At 43.1% G+C, this 22,154-nt stretch overlaps 1 protein-coding gene and 1 non-coding gene across 2 annotated transcripts; both read left to right on the plus strand.

The window, feature by feature from the left end:
- The first annotated feature begins 585 nt into the window (after nt 1-585).
- PPP1R8 (protein phosphatase 1 regulatory subunit 8) lies at nt 586-21,586 on the plus strand. Its single transcript, XM_031595070.2, has 7 exons — nt 586-717; nt 11,511-11,571; nt 15,072-15,225; nt 15,792-16,012; nt 16,696-16,840; nt 17,934-17,998; nt 18,892-21,586. Exons 1-7 carry the CDS (start codon nt 653-655, stop codon nt 19,243-19,245), a joined length of 1,065 nt encoding a protein of 354 aa, XP_031450930.1. The 5' UTR covers nt 586-652; the 3' UTR covers nt 19,246-21,586.
- LOC116230179 (small Cajal body-specific RNA 1) lies at nt 13,752-13,917 on the plus strand. Its single transcript, XR_004167180.1, has one exon.
- Nucleotides 21,587-22,154: the final 568 nt, after the last annotated feature.

Here is a 22,154-nt window from a genome sequence, read left to right on the forward strand (position 1 = left end):
CCCTGACATCCAACCTCAATCTGCCCTCCCTCAACTTCAACCCATTTCCCCTCATCCTGCTGTTATCTCCCCTTCCAAAGAGTTGATTCCCCTCCTGTTTGCAGGCTCCCTTTAAGTACTGAAAGCTGCAATGATTCACCCCACAGCCTTCTTTTCTCCAGGCTGAACAAGCCCAGCTCCCTCAGCCTGTCTTTGTAGGGCAGGTGCTCCAGGCCCCTTTAATCTTAACATCTAGTCTCAACCTACCTTATTCCAGTTTAAAACCACGTCCTGTCGCTCCCTGCCCTTATAAAAAGTCCCTCCCCGGTTTCCTTCACGTCCTGGAAGGGCTTTAAGGTCCCCTCGAGCTTTCTCTAGGCAGCAGAGACCTACACTGTCATCACACGGAGGTGCTGCAGCCCTCTGATCGCCTCCGCGGCGCTCCGTGTGTCCTTTTCGCTCTGGAGGCTCCAGAGCCGGGCGCTCTCCGGCCTTCCCAAGCGGGCACCGCGCCCGCCGCAAGCCGGCCGTGGAGCAGCACATCCCGCGCTGACGGCGCTGCTCGGCCCCGGCCCCGCCCCCGCCCGGCGCGGTGCACGCCGGGACGCCTCCGCCGCTCCTCCCGCCGCCCCTCCCGGCTGCCCCCGGCCCGCCTGAATGGGGCAGATACAAGATGGCGGCGAACGCGAACTCGGCCGGAGGCGGTGGCGGCCTCTCGCTCTTCGAATGCCCCAGCTGGTGAGCGGGCCGCGGCCGCGCGGTTCTGTGGTGCCGCGGGCCGTCGAGGAGAGCGGCCGCACGGCCGGGCCGGGGGAGCGGCGGCGGCGGCGGGGCGGGACGGGACGAACCGCGGGGCTGCGGAGCCTCACGGGCGGGGACGCGGAGCCGCCGGGCCGCGGGGCGGCGTCGGGTCCGGGGGTCTGGGCCGGAGGAGGCCCGGCTCGGCGCTGCGGGCGGCTCGGGGCGGGGCGGCGCTGCGCGGGGCCGAGCGGAGGGCGAGCTGCGCCTCTGCTGAGGGCGGCGGGGCGGCGGGGCCGGGATGGAGGCAGCGCGGGAAGCCGGCAGGGCGATGGGCTGCGGGGGCTGCGACGTGGCTTTGGCCGAGCCGGCCGCAGTTCTGCGGAGCGCTGCCCGCAGCACCGCCGGGACGGGCCTCGCCCGCTGCTCGGCCGGGCCCCGCTCCGCTGCCCGGGGGTGGATGGGCACGGCGGGGCTGGAAGGCGATGGCAGCTTTTGGTGCGAGTTCTCCGCACGCGTGTGCGTGGCTGCGGGCCCTGATTGCACCGTCATCCGGCTGCGGGTCCGGGCTGTTCGTGCCGGATGGCAGCGCTCGATGAGCGGCTGCAAGGACAACGTGCTTCGCAGTTTTCGTTTGTTCTCTAAGCGCCCGCTTTAAATCGTAAAGCCATCGAAATCTCGAATAAAATAACGTTTGAGCTGGGTCTAGGCGGTACCAAGCATCTCTGTGAGACAAGATGGTGATCTGTAACACAGCAGTGTGAGTTAGATCAAACCAGCGAATGGAATCACAGCACGGTTGGGTTGGAAGGGACCCCACAGATGATCCAGATCCGAGCCTTCTGCCATGGCAGGGCTGCTGAGTGCTACAGAATCACAGAATGGCCAGGGTTGGAAGGGACCTCAAGGATCATGAATCTCCAACCCCCCTGCCACACACTGGGCCACCAACCATCCCACCTAATGCTAGACCAGGCTGCCCAGGGCTCCATCCAATCTGGCCTTGAACACCTCCAGGGATGGGGCATCCACAACCTCTCTGGGCAGCCTGTTCCAGTACCTCACTACTCTCTCTGTAAAGAACTTCCCCATCAAGCACCAGGTTGTGCTGCCATGGACCCCATCTGTGGCCCTGAGCACCTCCAGGGATGGGGCACCCGCAGCTTTTTGCAGCAGTGCTAGCGCCTCACTGCCCTCTGAGAGAAAACTTCTCCTGACATCTAATCTAAATCCCCCTTCCTTTAGCTTAAAGCTATTCCCCCTTTTCCTATCGCTATCTACCTGTGTAAAAAGTTGGTTTCCCTCCTGTTTATAATCTCCCTTCAAGAAGGCCTTTATGAGGTGTCCCTGGAGCGTTTTCTTCTCCAGGTTGAGCACCCCCAGCTCCATCAGCCTGTCATTGCAGGAGTGGTGCTCCAGCCCTCTGAGCCCCATGCTCAGTACCTTCTGGAGATCCAGCTTGAAATTTGAAAGCTAATTTGCTTTTCTTAGCATTTTTATACAACGCTCAACAACTTGCATTACATCTGGTGATAAATTTGAATGATTTCTACCACTGGAAGCTGTAGATGGAACAGCTGGGAGAAGTATGGCTTACTCAGTGCATAGTTTCAGTTGCTTGAATGCTCTTGCAGAACAGTTCCTAAAGAAATACTGTGTGGAGAGAAAGACTGTACCTGTGAAGGGCCTCTTCAGCTCTATTGCTTTCTGGCTCTGCTGCAGGCAGGGCAGAGGCTCACAGCCAAGCAGCTTTCTGCACCGTGCTGCTGCTGACCTGACCCAGGTTTGAAGCACAGTCCATTGCGCTGGGATATGATCCAAGCTGGAGTTTTCACACCTAGCAGTAAGAGGTCATCTTGGGAGACTGGGGCCCTGTTTCTTCCTAACAATTCCATTCTTTTTTCTGTTTTTTTTTCTTCCTTTTTTCTTCAATCTGAATGTTCTTTTACTATAATTTCCTGAAGTACTTCACAAGTAAACCAGAGTTTGTGTTTGGACACTCGTGCAGTTGAAGAGATCTCCTTATTTTTCTGTACACCTCTATTGTACATGTGCAAATCATCATATTTTCATACAAGCTTTATGTAGGATAGTAAAGGTACACCTGACACTGTCTGTTCTTACAAAAATTGTTGTGCAAAGATGTGGCAGTTAATTTCAATGAATAATTCCTTTTTGTGTGGGCTAACAAAGTTCTTGGTAACACTTATTTTGAAGCAGGTAAGTACTTTCATTAACCAAAGAAAAATAAGTTGAAGCAGGAAGCCAATATAGATAGCTACTAGTCACAGTGTTTGTGTTCAACAAAGAATATAGGCAACTGAAAATGGAAACTGTGGGGCCCATAGGGTTGGTGGTGTTCCACTGCCTCATCCAGCAGGAGGGAAGATCTCTCCTGTCATGCTGGATTTAATTACTTCTGGTTTATTTTTTTAGTCTGGAAAGAGTAGAATGTATTTCTTGTTAAAGATTTATGTGATCTCCCTCAGTATCTACTGAATTACAGATTCTAGCTCACGATTTGAAATTACTTACTGTTCCAGGGCAAACCAAAGAGCATGCAGTTATGATATTCAATAAGTGATGAGTTCATCATTATTAGGATTCTGTAGAGTGGAAATGGCTTGCAGTGACAGAATTGGACCAGTCTGAAGCTCTGAATTCCAGAGAATCTCTGTGTGGACATATCCCGAACTTTGGTAATCAGGTAGATCTTAGCAGGGAGAGCTCTGGGTGCTCAGAAGCCATCACATTTCAGGGAGCCATGGTGAGTAGCAGCTTCTTTTGCAGGGAATGCCTTCCAATCTTGTTGTGTTGGAACCAAAGTCATAGTTTTTACTTATCTATTTTCTTTTCTGCCTCCACATGGAGCTGCTGTAAGGGCAACAAACACCTATCATGTAGGAAATATATCTTAAACATGATTGTCCAAAGTAGTTGTTTCTTTTCTTGTTTTTAAACTGTTGGTCGTGCTTTTGAGCTCTGCCCCTGTTTTTGTATCTGTTCTTCCCTAATATGGATAATGTTGTAGTATTCAGTTTCCAAAGACTGAAGTTCAAGGGTTTTAATGGTTAAAGTCTGGGCTTTGGTTTAGTTCTCATGCTGGCATGGCTCAGTTCTTCATAGTCCATAGGACACTTATTCTTTTTTATTTCCAACACTTGAACTAGCTCAGGACAGCACTTATTATTTGTCACCTGTCTTTATAGCATTCCCTTACCTTCCTTCTCATTTATGCATGTGCTGTAATTCTTTCATGGGCCCATACAGCCCAAGGGCATGGGCTACATAATTAAAATCAGATTAAAGTTGTAATCAAGACGTCGACAGTGCTTTTCATGGATTACATTTAGTCAAACCACAAGACTAGAAAGTGTCCTTAAGAAACAATTACATATCCTGGCTTTACTGGGACTCTGGCATACTTTCTGAAGTGGCGTTAGTATTGTCAGGTGCAGATGTTCTGGGCCTGGTTTTGAGGTGAGCATCACATGTTTCATGGATATCACCTGTCTTTCCTTCTGTCCTGGTTAAACTTGCATTTGGGATCAGGAATCATGCTGTGCTCTCTGTCAAGACGCACCAGTAGTTGGGATGTCAAGCTTGTTCTGCAGTGTACATACATGTAAAATATTATTCCTGAATGGTAACTGTGGTTTCTCTTCAGTTTCTGTGGACTAAGAACAGATTTTACACAGATCTCTGGAGAAGGTGGGCTCTGGAAATTGTGCCTTGTCCTTGAAGTTCAGCATGAAGATGTCACCTACACCAAGATTTTAGGAAGTGGCTAAATTAGTCTTCTGAGCCCACAATTAAAAACCTAAATACTTGACCTGATTTTAAACGAACACAGTAGAACTGAATTTGTCCTGAACAGCTTAACTCAAGATTTCTCTCTGGGCTGGATAGGGCTTGGTTCAGTGAGGCTCTCCATTTCAACTGGATGCAGCTGGATGTGGTAACCCTGCTATTATATCAACACTGAAGGTTAGTGCTGATGAAAAGCTATTGTTGAGTTCAGTTCCATTATTTGGTACTTTCTAGCTAGCATCCCAAAGCATTGGTGGATTTGTTCTCTTTTTCTGAAACGTTCCTAGTTTTTTGCCCCATAAAGGATTAAACTCAGCCTGGGCTCTTCTTCATCTTCTTGTCTGTCTGTGCCTATCCTTTCCCATTATTGTATAGTTCTGCAATAAAAGGTTTGCCATCACGGCTAGAAATAATCTATACAGATTCCTCATAGAATCATAGAATGACTTGAGTTGAAAAGGACCATAATGATCACCTAGTTTCATCTCAGCATAGCACAGAGAACAGTGATTCTGCCCTTATAGCATGAGGTGAAGAAACACATTTTTTTAGTTTTTAATAGAGAAAAATGAATCTTTGCCTTCTATTGTTTAAGTGTTTCAAAAACCCAATCTGGATGTTGTTTTACTTTGATGGTGTCCCTCTGAAATACGTCATTGCTAATCATTATTAAGCAGTTTTTGATTGGAGTTGCTATGGGAAGGCCTGGACTTTGCCATGTCCAGCTGCTGGGCTGTATTTTGAAGGAATTAATTATTTGAATCAGGGAGCAGAGGGTATCTGTCAGGTGAACCACCTTTCTTTGAAAGTTGCTTTCAGGACACGTAGGAAATGGTCATTTAAAATGCTGTAGAGGGGATCAGGTGAGAGCTGGGAGCGTGTAAACAGTTGGCTTTGAGGAGGCAATAGCAATTTAATAGGCTGTTGCTGATTGGGTTCATGGTTTTCTCATTAATGACCTTGACAAAAGCGACCACAATTCTTATAGTAACATGTGTGGTCAACCTAAAGAGGTCAGAATATTGTCCAGTCCTTTTGGTGTAACTGAAGGCAAGAACAATAAAAATAAGATAAATACAGAGATGTAGGATGGAGGGTAGTTAAGTTCTAAATTCTTGAGCGAGGAACTCCAAGCCAGAAACTCGCTGATGAGAAATAGATGGATGAGTGCAGTTTGAACTGAATTTAGGATGCCATGGAGCCTTTAATTCTCTCTTCTTTCAGAGGTTCTGTATACAGTTTCTGAATTTCATTGTATTCCATGGAGACCTTATTCCCAAGTAAGTAACCAAGGGAACCTGAGTGAAGCAGAGCAGTGTGATTCTGTGTGGAACTGTGCATTGTAACAAGACAACAAGCAGCACTAAGGTGAAGTTCTACAATTGCTTTAATCCAAATTGAATGCTTTGTTCAGTTAAAGCAGCCATAGTTCTCCTCAGGAGTCTTCCATAAAATAGAGCTCACAGGGACCTGCTGGGAAGGGCAATTAAGAATGTGTTAATTTGAAGCCTGTGCTTAAGTCTCCTTGCTCTATTTGAATTGGACTCAATGCTCCTCATGGGTCCCTTCCAAGTCGGGGTATTCTGTAATTCTGTGAATTATTTTAATTCTTCCAAGAGCAGAGGAAATCATAAATGCCTCCCATCCACCTCTGTTTGAAGTTCAGTGCCCTAACCATTGTATTTCCTCCAGACAGAACAAGGTTGGATCAGAATTACTGGGCAGCTCTTTCTGCAGCCCTCTTCTCTTCATCCAAGTGGGAAGAAACCACTCAGTTTGAACTAAAATAATTACCGTAAGAGTTTGGCCTCAACATTGTGTTTATGCACCACAACATGTTCCATTGCTGACTTGATCTCAGCTTCAGCAGTGTGTGTGCTGCGTGCTGAGAAAGGCATGTATGACATTTCCACTGCTGGTGCACAAGATCACAAACAACCCTTGTGTTCACCATGCATCTTTACTGATTCCTTTCTATGAAAAAAAAGAACAGAAGGATGGTAGCACTAATTGAAAACATCAGCTGAGATGGTTTCCTGTCATACCATGATGGTGAGTGGTAACTTATGTTACTGCCTCTTCCTACCTCTTGACAACACCTTGCCTTTGGCTGCCAGAAGTTGAGGGGCTTTGTGAAACAAGCACTGTGTTTGGATGGCCATGTTTAGCATCTAACATTGGACCTAATCACCACAGATGTCCTAATTCTCCTTTGCTGTAGAATTAAGCTATAAGTTAACAGTGAGTGACAGAGCTTTCCACAAATGATGCAAATGCTAGAAGAGGTGCTCTTCTTGTTTTAAAAGCCAAGGATTATTGTTTACCGTGCTTCAAGAAATAATGAAGATGCTCTTTTGTAGCATTCATTAAGAGGACTTAGGGAATGGATACATGCATGTTTTTTTTCCCCTAAGCTCCTGAAGAGAGATACTCCACTTACTTGTTTTCCCCTTGTGCAAAGCCATCAGTACTGGCTATCATCCTTGTACCATTCTCTACAGACTAACCAGAAGTTATAGAGCTTTCAAAATGTGAAAACATTTTATTTTTGTAATTTCTTCCTTTGTCAGATATTGCTGAATGTTCTTCTGGTTGTTTCTGAACGGCATCTTGATGTCTCCAGATCTTTCCTAAGTAGCAACAAGGAATTCAGAGCTCCTTGTTGCATTTGCATGGTTGAGGTGGTTCTCATCTATCGCATGTGTCGGCACTCAAGAGTACCATTTTGTGTTTGCTTGTTGTTTTGCTCATGTACTGCACTATTTGCATCTTGGTTTTCTGCAGTAAGTAGATAGACTGTGAGTTAATACTCACCTCTTCAGAAAACCACGTGAGTTCTTTCTCTTGGGTGTTATCTTAAGCATTATCTCCAGGATAGTGAAAGCTGTGCTACAGATGCCTGAGCTTCTCCGTAGTCTGGAAAAGGAACAACTAAGGGATGTGTTGAGTGTCCTGAGTGTCAACAGAAGCTGTAGGAGATGAGTGTTTGCTGTCCTTCAGAGAAGAAGCAGGGTCTGTAAAATGAAGTTTGTAGCAAGCAGATTTGTGGCCAAGAAGTGGAGGTGATGCTTCAGCTGAGCGTGGGTGGTCTGTGAAACTGTGTATGAGATTCTGTGAATGTAAGTTTACCTGGGTTCAACCTGTATAAACAAATAGCAGTTGTGGCTTGGGGAGTCCTTGAGCAGGCAGCTGGTGTGAACTGGGAGAGTAATGCTGTTGCTAGATGTTGTTTTTATTTTGCTAAACGTTCTTTACCCTATGTCACTTTGGTCTGCCCAATACAGTTTCACAGGAATGAGAAAGAGAAATAGAGTTGGTAGTGCTTATCACACAGAAGCAGTGCTGCACTCTTCATAGCACTCTTGTTTTACATGAGAAATGGTCTAAAGTAATCTGAATATTGGTGGTGTTTTTTTTTCTCCTATAGTGTGTAAATACCACACATCTTTTATGCATCCTTTATGCGTCCTACTGGGAACATTTTGAGTATGAAAACAGTCAATTCTGTAACCTTCCATCCCTTGTACAGGTCATGGGTTGCACGTACATTTGTTTCTGTGTCTGCTGATGACATTTTTGGTCTCATATCTGTGCTTGTTTGTCATGATCCATGAGTATGCATACTCCTTTTTGCAGGAAGCCAACTGATCTGGCTGGTAGACATCAACATTTTCTACATCCTACATTAACAACTCCTCAGGATACTCACAGAGCAGAAAGCACTTCAGCTTTTGGCTGTGTTCTTTGAATGCAGTGATCCTTCAGGTTGTTCTGGCATTATCACAGAATTAATTATTATTGCAGAATGGAACAGGTTATGTGTAATTCAGAGCAACATTTGTTCTTCTGTAAAAGAAGAAGAATGTTTCCATGGCATTGGAGGAACCAACATACACTGCGTATCGTCACATATTTTCAAACAAAAATACTGCTGAATATTGAAGGGCAAATGAGATAGCTCTGTTCTGGTCTGGCTGTTAGTTCTGTGTCTGTTAGATCTGTTTTGTAATACAGTCTCATAGAATCACCACGGTTAGAAAAGACCTCCAAGGTCTTCCAGTCCAACCATCCACCTATCACTGTCAATACAGATCAGTTTTTTCCACTAAACTGTGCACCTTGGTACAATGTATGTATATACACAATATGTATTTCTTCAGCACAAGTTTCTGCCAATACAGTTTCTATCAGTACAGTTTTTACCAGTTTCAGACTTTAATTTATTGTATGTTTCCACATCACTCTCACGTTTTAAAATTAGCATCATCAGTGGGTACATTAATTTATCTGACTTTTTTGAATAATTTAATTGCCATACTCTTAGGTTTAGAAGTGTTTGGTATCTCATTGAATACTTGGGTAAATATCATCTAGGTTTTGCAGTTTCTTCTTTAAGCAGTTGTCACAGATTCTCTTGTACTGGCACTTGAGATCCTTATACTCCTTTTCAGTGAAGACAAATTCTATCATAGGATGTCCTCTTCCCTCTGATCCAGCAGAGTAATTTACCAATAATTGTTGTATTCTCATCAGTTAGCCGTGTTAGCTCTGTGGAAGGCTGCTCTTGTTGCAGGTAAGCCTTCAGAGATGCAGTGAGTGGGCTAAGCAGGTTTTGTTTTGGTGAGCTCATCACACTGGCAGGCTGTAGCAGTCCATTGGCAGGTCTGGTTTTAAGGTCTGTTGCAGAATGCTGACCTGTACAGAGCAGAAGAGGCTTGGGTAGTGGGGTCTGTGGTGAGCTGAGGGCACAGCACCATCCTAGCAGCAATTCTCTTGGCCCAACAGGTGGGTTGAAGATGTTGCTAAAATGCTTTTAAGGCATGCTGACCCTTGGGTAACCAGGAAGCAATCACTGAAGGAGAGGGGGAGAGCAGATGCCAGGCTGCATAGAAGGGGACTTCCACATAGAGTTAATTTGCTGGAAGGTTTACAGATATTTATTTTTAAAAGGAGGGAGGCAGCTTTTGTTTCATTGAATTAAGGTAGGCTTTGCAGAAATTACTAAAGGAAAATTGTGTTGTAGAATTTGATTATTTCAGCAGAATGGAGAAAAATGAGTTTGCCAGTGCTTACGGACAGGAAGAGGAAACACTGGGAAGTGGATGTGAGAAATGATGTGAGGCTGTGAATGAAACCTATCTTAGAATGAAACGTGAGAGCTGAGATCACAGAGCAGCACGGGGAGGGAGAGCGGTTGTAGCTGCAGCGTGGTGTGGGGAAGGAGTGCTGGAGAGGAGGTGATTCCCTGGCTGTATTTCAGTGACTGGTGGGGTGAATCCTTGTAAAACTCACCAGCCACACAGTGTAGTTTCAGTGGGAGCATTTCAGCCTGCTGGTCTTTCTTCTGCCCTAACATAATCCTGTTGTTGGGGGACAGTCAGTCAGGGGGTCCATTGGTCAGGGGACCATTTGAGCCTCCTGGAGCCTTGCTGTGTCTGCTGTACATGCTGTTGTTTTTTGGTTGTTCTTTGTTGTTGTTTTGGTCCAAGAGAGTAAGCCTATCAGCTGCATTTGTTTCACTTGACAGGGCGATGCTACACACAACCTCAGAGAAGAATTTGGTAAAAAAAACTTGTGAAAAAGGACTAGCCTATTCAGGAAGGGTCAGGGAGACATCTGAGCAAGCTGCTATAATGGATTTGGAGCAGGAATGAAAAATACTTGCACAACATATGAGAAACAAATGAGTAGGAATAATAGAGTACTCTGCTCTTATATGAAGTTACCTCAGAGAGCATGTGTATAGTAACCAACTGATCCAAGGGCACAGAGTAAACCTTCAAAACATCCCAGCAGCACAAACATCTATATTTAACCCCTTCAAACAACTTGAGTTACAAGTGACCTTTCTTTCTTCCCCGACCATGCTGAGAATGTCACTGCCCATTGTCGCTGTTCTCTTGGCTTGCACTGTGCAGTAAGAAAAGCAATAAATGGAAATGCGATCTCTGGGGTTGGTCTTGGGAAGGGCAGCAGTGCAGCTGAGAACTGGGTCACTGCTATTGCACAGAAAGCCACAGAGACAAGCAGCAGTGGTACTGTCAGCAAGAGAGTGTTGCAAATACACATCTTTAAGGGTCTAAGCAGAAAAAGATGGTTTGCTCTCAGCAGTTAAGGATCCTTTGTTGTGAATGGCAGCGTACTGATGCCATGGGGCTGTTGTGGTTGTGAATGCTGATCATCAGCATTAATACTTGTGTGTTCAGCTATGTGCTAGTGTTCTGCTGTGCCTTGCTGAATCACAGGTGCCTCTGTGCTCCCTTTTCCCAAGGGAATGAAGCTGCCAAGTGAATCTGCTTCATAGGGTAAGCAGAAGTGCAGCCATAGGGCGGGGGGATCTGAGCTGTTGGGAGAATTTGGTGGAGGAGGTCTGTACTGCTGTAGGATCATGATCCCCTTCCCATCTAATGCTGCCATTTCTTCCATGCTGCCTGTTTCAGTAGGGAAGTTTGATTAAGTGGAAGAACACTGGTCATTGGCCAGCATTTTTATATTACTCAGATAAGTATGGAACCCTTCTGATGTTTTTGACCATCACCAGTTCTGGGGGGAGGATGGTAGAAGATTCTGTTCCTCTCAACAGCTCAGGCTGTTCTTTAGGTAACGTGAGGAGGCCTTATACTGACAGGTCCAATCTGTCCCCTTCTCTCCTTGTGGGTTCCTGTTGGGAACTGCTCTGTTTGGTTTGTGAAGACACTGTCTTTTGGTTGGAGTAATGAATCTTGAAATGCCCTGTGTTCTGTTAGCTTAACTCATTGTAAACATGTGTGGTTTATGTGTAGGCAGAAGGAATCTGCATGGAGCAAAAGCACAATTTTTGGCTGTTTAATCCTTTTTTTCTCCAAATAAATGTGCTTACATTTGTGTTGCATTGGTCTGTAGATCTAATTAGAGTATATGATAGAGTAGATCTATTAGCTCTATTATTAATGAACTTTTCACTAAATACTTTGATACTATACTTAACTTTCTTTATTTTCCAGGGCAGGAAAACCTCCACCTGGCTTACATTTGGATGTAGTCAAAGGAGACAAACTCATTGAGGTATGAGAACAGATTTTGTGTGTGCTCAGTGTATCACATACATAGGCACCAGTGGTAGAAAATCTCATAGCACTTTCCACACCCACTCAGAAGTATTTCCCTTCTCTCTGATGTTTGTTATTTCCAGATCACTTTCTTTTACTCCAAAACTGCTGAATTAAGTGAAAGTTTTCCTTTGCCTGTACTGTCTCTCGTTCTGTGCAGTGCTTCCATTCCTAGGTGCTGTGTTTGAAAGAATGCAGAGCTGCAGTGGTCAGTTTGCAGACAATAATACTTAGGTTCCTGAATACTGAACCTGTCCTGGTGTGAGAGTGAAAAGAAAATGTTTGTAAGGGAAACAGTACTTGGCAGAGCCTTACTGCTTCCAAACATAATTTTGGACTAAGGTTGCAATTTTATTTCTTAGAATATAATTGTATAGGAGGTATCAAACTGCAGTCAGAAAGCACTTTGTCTTAGGAACTTCAGGAACAGGAACTCAACATGGGGAAAGGAACCTCAAATCCAAAAGAGTAAGAATAAAAATTCTTCAAAAACCGACACACAAACCAAATGCTCTTAGTGTTTTTGACAGAGAAGACCTAAGCCAGTGACCCTATTTTAGCCACAGAGAGACTCCTAACCTCCAGTTGACTGGAACAGAGACAGAAGTGTCTAGACAGCAAAGTCAAGCTGACTTCACTGAGCAGAAATTTGGAAAACTAAGAACTCAGTGTTAGATGAGGAAGGATTAAGGAGCTTAGTCCTTGCAGATTTGTACTGTATGCTACTGCAAGTGCATCAGACATGAAGTGTTTCTTCTGATGTCTTGCAGGAGAGATTTACTGTTTAAAAATTGATTAGGATACCAGAATATGCTTTGCAAAGGAAAGAAAACAAGCTTATATTTTCCCAGCCCAGAAGCCAGTAAACGAGGCTTTATGGGGATAGTCCACAACTTGTTGGTTTAACAGATTGTTTTAAGAGATTGCTCTTACTCCACATTTGAAAGCACAGGCAGTTGGCAATGCCAGCATTGACCTGTGTGAGATCTTTCCTCAGCCTCAATTTGAAAGGAACTAGGTACCAACGTGTGTAATGACATCTTCACAGTACTTCATTACATCATGTAAGGTGTGGATGAGTTGGCTCATACCAGTTACTTGGGCTATCCTTCAGGGCAGCTATCCTTCACTGGCTCTCCGTAGCCCACAATAGCTTTCAATCCCACTGCGTTTTTTGTCTTCAAACCATGATCCATGTCTTTTCTCAGTGTTGTTGCATGTTAGGAACTGTTTTAGAGGTTTCAGAGGTCAGAACTGAATTAGGACTGCTTGTCAGCTCAGCCATCCCACTGCCATCCTATCAATAGCGTCTGTGTAAGGATTGTACTTGGCATCAGGCTTCCCAGTGTTTCTTTCAGGCCGTGTAAGGAGATGGTGAGCAAAGCCAGCTGGCAGTGCCTTTGTTTTTTTCTGGTCTCTGGCAGGTGGCCTTACTGCAGCCCTCCCACCTGAGAGACTTATTCTATGAGACAAGATCATGTTTCTTTTGGATTTTTGAGAATGGAGAGCTTTTGGGTGAAAGAGCCTATATGCAGCTCTCTGCTAAATTAATCCATGGAGGCAATCAAGGGAGATCTGTCCCAAACTGAAAAAGGCAGCAGAATGCAATACAGAAGCTGAGAATGCACCAGTGCTTTAGACAATACACAAACAAATTCAGCATAGATAAACTGTCAGTCAGGAATATCATCCTGGTCCTGTCACATTCCAAGGATGGATGGTTAGGCTGTTCTACCCAAAGCTTTTGGATGTGCAGAAGGCCAAGTTTGGCTTTGTAAGCCTGAGGTCTCCGTCTGAATGGGTAAAGCAGATGGTGCAAGCATCCAGATTCCCTTTTCCTACTATCACATGGTAATCCAGCAGTTCTTTTTGCTTACTCTTAACAACCATTGCTAGCCTACTATCCAAGTACTCAGAGGTTCAGTAGAAGATGTGATCATGGAGAGGTTAGGGAGTGACCATAGAGTCCTACTTCATCTCTGGAGCATCTGATGTTGATTATCAGCGTTGAAGCATCTCAGCGAGGGGCACTTTGCCTGTCATGCACTCTGATGTGCTGAGTGCTGCAGCACGTGGTGACTGCTGCTTACAGGCACATACGCAGCGTGGAGGTCCTGCTTGCAGTAGTGCCTCCTTGAGCACTTGATACTAACCGAGCCATCTGTATACCAGGTCTCCTTCAGAGGTCTGAGGTATACTTTGTGATTGCTGGGTCTGAAAAGTGCAACATTAAAACAAGCCCTGCAGTGTTTAAGCTCAGTGTGTAAAGGATGACACTGGGTTATAGCTCAGAGGCACAGAAAACATTAGAAACATTACAGTGAAGTAAAAGCAACAGTGATTTGTTGCAAGACTTCCAATTTATGAATTTGTTTCAATCTTTGCAAAAGCTCTTAAACACCATTTAATGAGTGCAAATGAGAACCTATTGGACGTTTGTTTTGGAGTAGGTTTTGGACAAGAATGAGAAATAACTGGATCAATTTTTGTGATCCTTGAAACAGTAAATGCTTAAATAGCTAAATGCTTAAATATGGAGTAAGAAATAAGCTTTTAAAGATCCATTTATTTGTATGCTAGTTTTGTTTAGGTAACTTGTTTTGAATATGCAAAAGTAGGAGTTAGTGCTCATCTTTCTCACAAACTGAAATCATAGATTTCATCAGTACAGAGGTATTGAATTTGGGAAGAGCTGTCAGTGCTGAACTGAAGGGGACAGTACTCGGTGCTGCTTGTCATAAAGCTGTTGGTGTGAAGTTGGATCCCCACAAAACCAAGCTCACCTTTCTCGAAAGGTGTGTTATAACAAACATTTTTGCAGGTCAGTAGCTGGGTGAAACAACTATAATATTAAGGGGCAATAACTGTGGCAAGGGAGAATGCTAATTGTTGATTAGGGCTTGCAGGGGAAAAGGGGTAGTCTTGTGAAAACCAGTATTTGTAAAGAGACAGTGATAATAAAGTACCCAGGTGATACAAGAGTCCAGGAGATTCTTTCAGTGTATCAGTGTATTGCTCTAGTTTGAATTTTAGTGAGCCTTCAAGGTATGCAGTTCTCCACCAGATACAAGTAAATTCAAAGGAGAGACCTGCATGCTTCAGATGTTCCAACAGGAAGAATATAATTGTTCACATTTTATTTGCACTTGCACCTCATTTGTCAACAGATACTCCATTTAAAGGTGGATTTCTGATTAAACAGTGATTCTTGACATGTCAAGTGAGATGTTAGAGACAGGAATAACTGGGTATCTTCCATATTCAGCTGTTCTGAATTTAAAAAGAAAAAAATGCAAATTTCTGTGTTGAACAGTGTCAAACATTACTGATATATTGGTCAGTTTATGATGCTTTGTTTTGCATTTACTCTTTTCATTCACTTTTTTGAACTTTTCCAGGAAGCTCCAAAAGATTCTAGGAGTCTAATATCCTCTTCTGTTTGATATTCTACCTCAGAAACTCATCATTGATGAGAAGAAATATTATCTCTTTGGGAGAAATCCTGACCTGTGCGATTTTACCATTGACCACCAGTCTTGCTCTCGGGTCCATGCTGCCTTGGTCTATCACAAACATCTCAAGAGGGTTTTCCTCATAGATCTAAACAGCAGTAAGTAACATAACATTTAATCCAACAGTGATCCTGTTTCAGTGCTTCAACATTTTCGAATGAGAGATGCTTTCCTTTTCTTTTTTGTTATTGTTTGCACTGTGTGGCCAGATGGTCATAGTCTAGAATAGCATCCTAGTGAAAGATTGGCAGTGGTTAAGAACAAGTGAGTGCTTGTTCCAGGCAGCTTACCTCTGCTTCCCCTTGTGTTTAAGGCGGCATTTTTAGACTCTTAAGAGAGGGAAAGAAAATCATTTGACCTTTCCTTTGCAATTGTGATGAAACTTTCTATTCTGGGAGTGGTTTTCTAAGATCTAAAAGCTGACATACTGTTTTTCCACCAAGAGAATGATTCCAGACATGGTACATTGGGGTGTACAGGATTTTCTGCAGACTGTCTTAGTTTGTGAGATGATAGGTAAAACATACACAGCTAATGTTTTCAGCAGTGCTTCATTGGTTTGTATCTCTGCAAACCACGTACAGGTTTTGAACTTCTCAAGACTTGAACACTGTGAGCTCGAGCAGATAACTAACATTGTTTTCCATTGTGATGTTCTTCTCAGCACATGGCACATTTTTGGGTCATATCCGTTTGGAAGCTCACAAACCCCAACAGATACCCATTGATTCCACAGTTTCATTTGGTGCTTCTACACGGGCATATACTCTGCGAGAGAAGCCTCAGACACTGCCTTCAGCAGTTAAAGGAGATGAGAAAATGGGTGGTGAAGATGAAGAGCTCAAGGGTTTGCTGGGCCTGCCAGAAGAGGAGACAGAGCTTGACGTGAGTATGAGGGTCCCTTGTTGTTAGATGGTGTACCCGTCTGCAACAGATGGCATTTTCTACTTGTTTGCTTGGTTCAGGTTCTTAATTTCTTGTTCATGAAGATGGTCTGAGGTGTCTTCTGCTGGCAGAAATGTACAGATCATCTAATTCTGCCATGATGGGGTATCTTCATGCTTTTTCCCAGAATCAGTGCTCCAATAATCCCACTATTCCAATAGCCTTTTCACAGAGGGATTGCAGGCCTTGCAAAGAGTTGTCTCTTGCCAACTAGGTCACCGGTGATTTCCCATGCTGTTCCCCATTGCCAAATAACAGTGAATGCAGCTCTGTTTCCTACAGCTAGCTAGTAGAGAGTGGCAAAGCAGTTTGCCTGGTATTCACAGGATCATTGAGTTTGGAAAGGAACTCTCAGGATTATTTGCTCCTACTCCTCTGTTCAAGCAAAGTCAGCTAGAACAAGTTGCCCAAGACTGTGCCTAGTTAAGTTTTTAGCATCTCCACAAAAACACTCAGCGGCATTTCTAGATAATCTGTTCCAGCATCAAAACATTTTTTCTTTCTGGGGGTCTAGAGCTGAAGTTAGACAGCGGGTGGCAATCTTTTGACATGCACAGCTGATGATAAAAGCAGACTTCACACACTTCTTGCTTAAAATGTTTCTTATCTAAATCTTTTTTCAGAACCTGACAGAGTTTAATACAGCCCACAACAAAAGAATTTCCACATTAACTATAGAGGAAGGAAACTTGGATATTCAGAGACCAAAGAGAAAACGGAAGAATTCCAGAGTAACATTCAGTGATGATGATGAAATCATCAATCCAGGTAAGTAGTTTACTCTTAGTTGATAACTTTAAAGGCCCTCTTTCCAAATTCTCATAGAGATTCTTCATGGCTATATATAGGTAAGAAGGCAGAAATTTGACAGGGAATTTTTGAGATCTGCTATTTCAGAGAAGCTGGCCTGTCTCACTTAAATCTGTGATTTCTGCTTTTCTTCTCTCTGTAAAATTTCTTCATGATTTTGTGCAGGATGGAGATGTCACATTCAGCTTAATTGTTCAATTTTAATCAGATGTTGGAAAGACCTCATGGATCCAAAAGAATGAAAGGTTTTGAATTCTTTGCCTTCTTTAGAATCTAAATGAGAATTGAACTTATTGTTTGTTTTTTAATCAAAGCCTTAATGCTTTCTGTTCCTGTTACCTAATGGATTCAGTATCTGTCTTCAGCTGAGTTTTTCGCTACTTGTCTGACTACCTAATTCGAAATGACACTTCTAGAGTTGTATCTAATTCCTCTTAAGTCATTTTTCTTCCTCAGCTGTTTTACATTAATGACATTAATGATATATTATGTAGCTAATATTCATAGTAAGCACAGCTTATTCGTAAGTCTTGCCTTAATTTGATAATGCATAACACCCAGAACAGCCATTCTTATTCATAATGTAGCTCTCAGAACATCTTCGTGTTTGATTTTACAGAGGCTGCATTGAATTCTTCTGACTCCTTCAAGGCCTTTCAAGGCCTTTCAGGACCAGCTCTTGTGCCTTTGAGCATGCACAGTGCATTGTCCAGCAGCACTTTCAGCCCACAATTCCTTTCTGTTTGAGTGGTGTAAACATGACTGTCCATCTATCCCTTCTCCTCCATCACTTCCCCATTTTCCAGTTGCATGGAAGTTTTCCTTGCCAGAGTAACTGATGAATCCTTGAGACAAAACCACTAGGTGTCACCACGCAGCTACTTATCTCTTCTTTATTAAGGCATGCTTGTGCTTTCTGAGGGCTGCTAGAGTGCTGGAAAGTACATCCACATACCAATTCTTCATGTAGGTTCCTTCATGTCCTTGCTTGACAGATGTTCTGTTTTTTCCTCTGTTGATTCTGAAAGCTGCACTGTTCTTCCCTTTGCAGAGGATGTGGACCCTTCTGTTGGGCGTTTCAGGAACATGGTACAGACAGCAGTAGTCCCTGTTAAGGTACACAGTGACTTTCAACTCTGTAATCAATCCATTATTACAGTGGTTAACTCACCGGGTGGTTTACACCTTAGAAACATAATGTGCTGTGCTGAAAGGGATTTTCTTTTTAAGGAGAAGTTGTGTTTGTGTATCACAATTATACTTTTTAGCAATCTGACCATTTTGCATTAAGTCCAGCTTATCTTCTTACTTTAATAGCATGTGGGCTCAATGGCAATTTTTTTTTGCATCTCAAAAGAATCACTTTTCAGTATGGTAATACTAGGCATTGGTTGAAATTGTGGGTAATATGCAAAACAAAAAGTAAAAATGAGAAAGTGTTTATTTAAACTCTAAGTACTAAAGATTTGATAAGGCTGGAAGAGTTAAGACTCTTCCAGGACAAGTGTGTTGCCAGCACTGTGTTTAATTTGAATACTCTAGGAAGTTATGCAAAACTTCAAGTAACTAAGCTGCATTTGTTGTTTGTATAAAATAAGTAATATATGTGGAAAAGGATCATTCTACCTAAGCCACGAACTTACTGCCTGCAGGAGAAGATTCAGGTGATCAGAATCATTCAAGTGATGTAGAAATTGCAGTTTCTTTCTTACTAAAGGAGAAAAGAGGAACTGTGTTACTGACCAATGACCTACCTGGTCTGGTGTTCAGGAAAAGCTCAAGACTAGTATGCATTCATTGTGCACTTTTAAGCATTTATTATTGAGTAGTTTTCAAAGAAACCCAAGGGAAATATTCAGGGACAAAGATTGGGAAATCCACTCGTATCTGTGACTACTTATTTGTGGCTGCTCTCAGAGTTTTGGGGGAAAATTGTGCAGCCATCTAGTTTAAGTAGCTTTCTTGTTTCATGTATTCTGAATAACTGTTAAAATGCTTTTTCTCTACAGAAAAAAAGGTTGGACAATCCAGGCTCACTGACCACGGATGACTCTGCAACACGGCGTATGCAGAACTTTCCCTACAGTGGAGGATTATATGGTGGTTTGCCTCCAACCCACAATGAGGCAGGTTCCCAATCACACGGCGTCCATGGGACAGCACTCATTGGTGGTCTGCCAATGCCCTACCCCAATCTTGCCCCAGATGTGGACTTGACTCCTGTTGTACCTTCAACAGTTAACATGAACCCAGCTCCAAATCCTGCTGTCTTTAATCCTGAAGCTGTGAATGAACCCAAGAAGAAGAAATATGCAAAGGAGGCATGGCCGGGCAAGAAGCCAACCCCTTCCCTACTGATCTGAGTTAGGTTTTGATGAGGGAGGGTGGGAGTTATGAACTCCAGAAACTGTTTATGTGTAGTATTGTCCTTTTGAAATTTTAATGTCCTAACCAGATGTAATACGGAGGTTGGAGAAGCAAAATAATCCTTTAAAGATCTGTCTTCAAACACTTTTATAACTGTTTAAAAAAAGACAACAACAATATAGCTACCATCTCCCTCTGAACCAAAATATATGGCAGCCTTTTCTTAGCCTCTATCCCCAAAGGTCTTTACTACGAATTTTGATCATATAAGTTGAAGGGGCAGAATCACACAGTTTAGTTATCATTTATGGCATGACCCTGCAAATGTGTGTATTTAGGTGTTGTGCTTACTATGAGTAACGTCGTTCTTGCCAGGCTTGCTCATAGCAGGTCAGCTGTATCAGAAGTCGATATTCTTGGGGCCAGGCCTTCCAGAAATCCCACTGGTCTGAGTTCTAAAGCCTGCAAAATACAGGCCAGCTTTTATTTTTTATCTTTTCAAAGCCTTACCCGTGTGGGGCATTTCTTTTTTTTTCTTTTTTTTTCTTTTTTTCCCTACTTTGGTTACAACTTGTTTTACCTAAAGCACTGCAGCATCACGTGAGTTCATGAGAACTTGGGAGTTGAGATGGATGAGGAATCTCTGGGCTTCTTGAGCTGTGGTCCACTGTTGTACCACAGACTGCTATGTGGCTGGATAAAGGGGCACACGTGGATGGATCTGAGTTTGTATTGGTGTTTATGGCAGCAAACAAGCATGACAAGCCTAGGAGCATTTGACTGGTGGCTGGAAGCTATCTACAGTGTGCAAAGAATCAACAACAACGTAGTGGTAATTGAAGGTAGAGTTAACACAGAGGAAGATACTTTTTTAAACTTGATGGCCCTTTTACCTTAAATAGTTTCATTTTTACTTGCTAACAGCATTTCTGATTTTAGAGTACATGACATGCAACAAGGCACAGGTGAACATGAGCAACCATCAGCAGTGGTACAGGACTCATGTTTAACAACTAAAACTGCAGTCTACACAGTATTTTGGCTGCTGGGGTAACAGAAGATAAGAATTATGTGCTACCTAAAGCTAGAATACAAATTCTCAGTAGAGATTCTGCCTCACCCTGAATAAAGAAGCATGCCAAGTTCAAGTTAGTTTCATGACATGAGCTTTTTTTCCTTTTTTTTTTTTTTTAACTATTTCATCATTTTTCCCCATTGAGTAAAATGAGAAGTGTGATTTGGATTGTTGTTTCTAGCCTATGAAATCCTCAGTTTTAGATTTGAAAATCTGATTCAGATTTATTCAGGTTGTATGCCTTTATACAAGGTAAGGCCGGAGCCCTTTTGTTTTTTTCTTCTTAGATTTATTTTTTATTTTAACACTATATATTGCAGTTCAGCTACGTAGTCACATTCCTTTGTCTGGGGGATTCCTCTAGGAAATGTGCACTAAAATGACAGTGGTACCAGCTGTTCAGTGGTACCCAGCTGTTCATTAGTGTGTACAGTACTGTAGCTACCAGGCTAAGAATTTCTGTGAAAATATGATGGTTTCTGAAGCAGTGCTATTTTATAGTGCCTCTTCTGTGCTGTAGGCACTAGACTTGTTTTGGACAGATGCTTCAAAATCAGTGTGACTTCTGCATCTGCAGTGATTGCATCTATCATGGTGTTGAGGCAATTAGAGCTAGTGGCTACCCCACCCATAGGAGTGATGCCGTTAGAGACTGGTTTGTTCCCCTCCATGCCTTCATATCTAGCTCAAACTATTACTCTGATGAACATGGTAACTTCTCCATGATATAGTTGTGCCACTCTGTGCTTAGTTGCTATTGAAAATGAGACATTCTTCTTTCAGACACTTCCTACTCTCCCTAAAAATCTCACACTTTATTTTTTATTTTTGCTTATTTCCAGGATGTAGAGTTTTCTGTTTCCAGCCAGTCTGTTTTACGAAGGCAACTCTTTACAGTAAGACTAGTTAGAGCAAGTAAGCATTGAACAGGTCATCTTTTATTTTATTTTTTTTTATTATTTTTAATTTTTCATTGTTTGTTTGGTTTTGCCAGTGGCTCTTTGCAAGATCTTTCTTGAAAAGGGAAGCTTTACTGCTTATTGGTTTCTAAAGCTCTTCTCCTCCCTGGGTTTGTACAAGCTCTCATTATTTCAGAGCTTAGTGGCCATAGCTGGCCAGTACAGGAGGGGACAGTGTAACATCAGGGGCTTTGTACAGAAGTTTGTACACTTGTGTAATATGTAATAGGCCTTTTCACACTTTCTGTTGAGCTTTTTACCTGTAACCTTTACTATGTTGTAAATTAAATGCAGATTTTGCCAGTTTGGAGAGTGTAGTGTGTTCGTTCCCAATCTACACTTCTTCTGCAGTTGAGATTGTACATTTTTGGTGGCCTGTTAAAGGAGTTGTGCCACTGCAACTATCACTGCAGGCTTGTTCTTAGTGGCTGGCTCAGGCTGCAACTTTTAAAGCTGCTGCAGCATCTTTACTTGTGACTTGGTGCTGTGCTGCCTTGTGCTGCTGCGTGTTGCACTTCTGCACAAAACAGTACCACTTAACATTGGGTTTGTTTTCTAAGTGGAGGCTCTGACAGAATCCTCTCTCTACCGAAGTTAAACTTGAGAGCCCAGCTTAGCTCTACTCATTGCCCTAGCTTGCTGGCTCTGGCCTGCAGTCTCACCTTGGTTAACATAATGTACTGTCCTTTGTCACACTGTCACACTGTCATCTTTCTGCAACTGCCCTGGACTCTGGGGAGAGCTGTAGTAAAGAACAGTAAACTGAGGCTTGCTTAAAGATAACCTGCTGTGTACTACTGGAAGGGATTCTTAAGCTTTGTTGGATTTGGTAACATTTAGGCTAAAGATTGGTAGTTCTTCTCAATCCAAG

This window comes from Phasianus colchicus, chromosome 24, assembly GCF_987193195.1.
Source record: "Phasianus colchicus chromosome 24, bPhaCol1.hap1.1, whole genome shotgun sequence".
In the NCBI taxonomy this organism is placed as follows: domain Eukaryota; kingdom Metazoa; phylum Chordata; class Aves; order Galliformes; family Phasianidae; genus Phasianus; species Phasianus colchicus.

Bases quoted from the DNA above. Each gene is read 5' to 3' on its own strand.
- PPP1R8 (XM_031595070.2), top strand. From the start codon at position 653: ATGGCGGCGAACGCGAACTCGGCCGGAGGCGGTGGCGGCCTCTCGCTC. The intron at 16,841-17,933 runs GTAAGTAGTTTA...TTCCCTTTGCAG, and splicing joins TGATGAAATCATCAATCCAG to AGGATGTGGACCCTTCTGTT. The intron at 17,999-18,891 runs GTACACAGTGAC...TTTTCTCTACAG, and splicing joins CAGCAGTAGTCCCTGTTAAG to AAAAAAAGGTTGGACAATCC.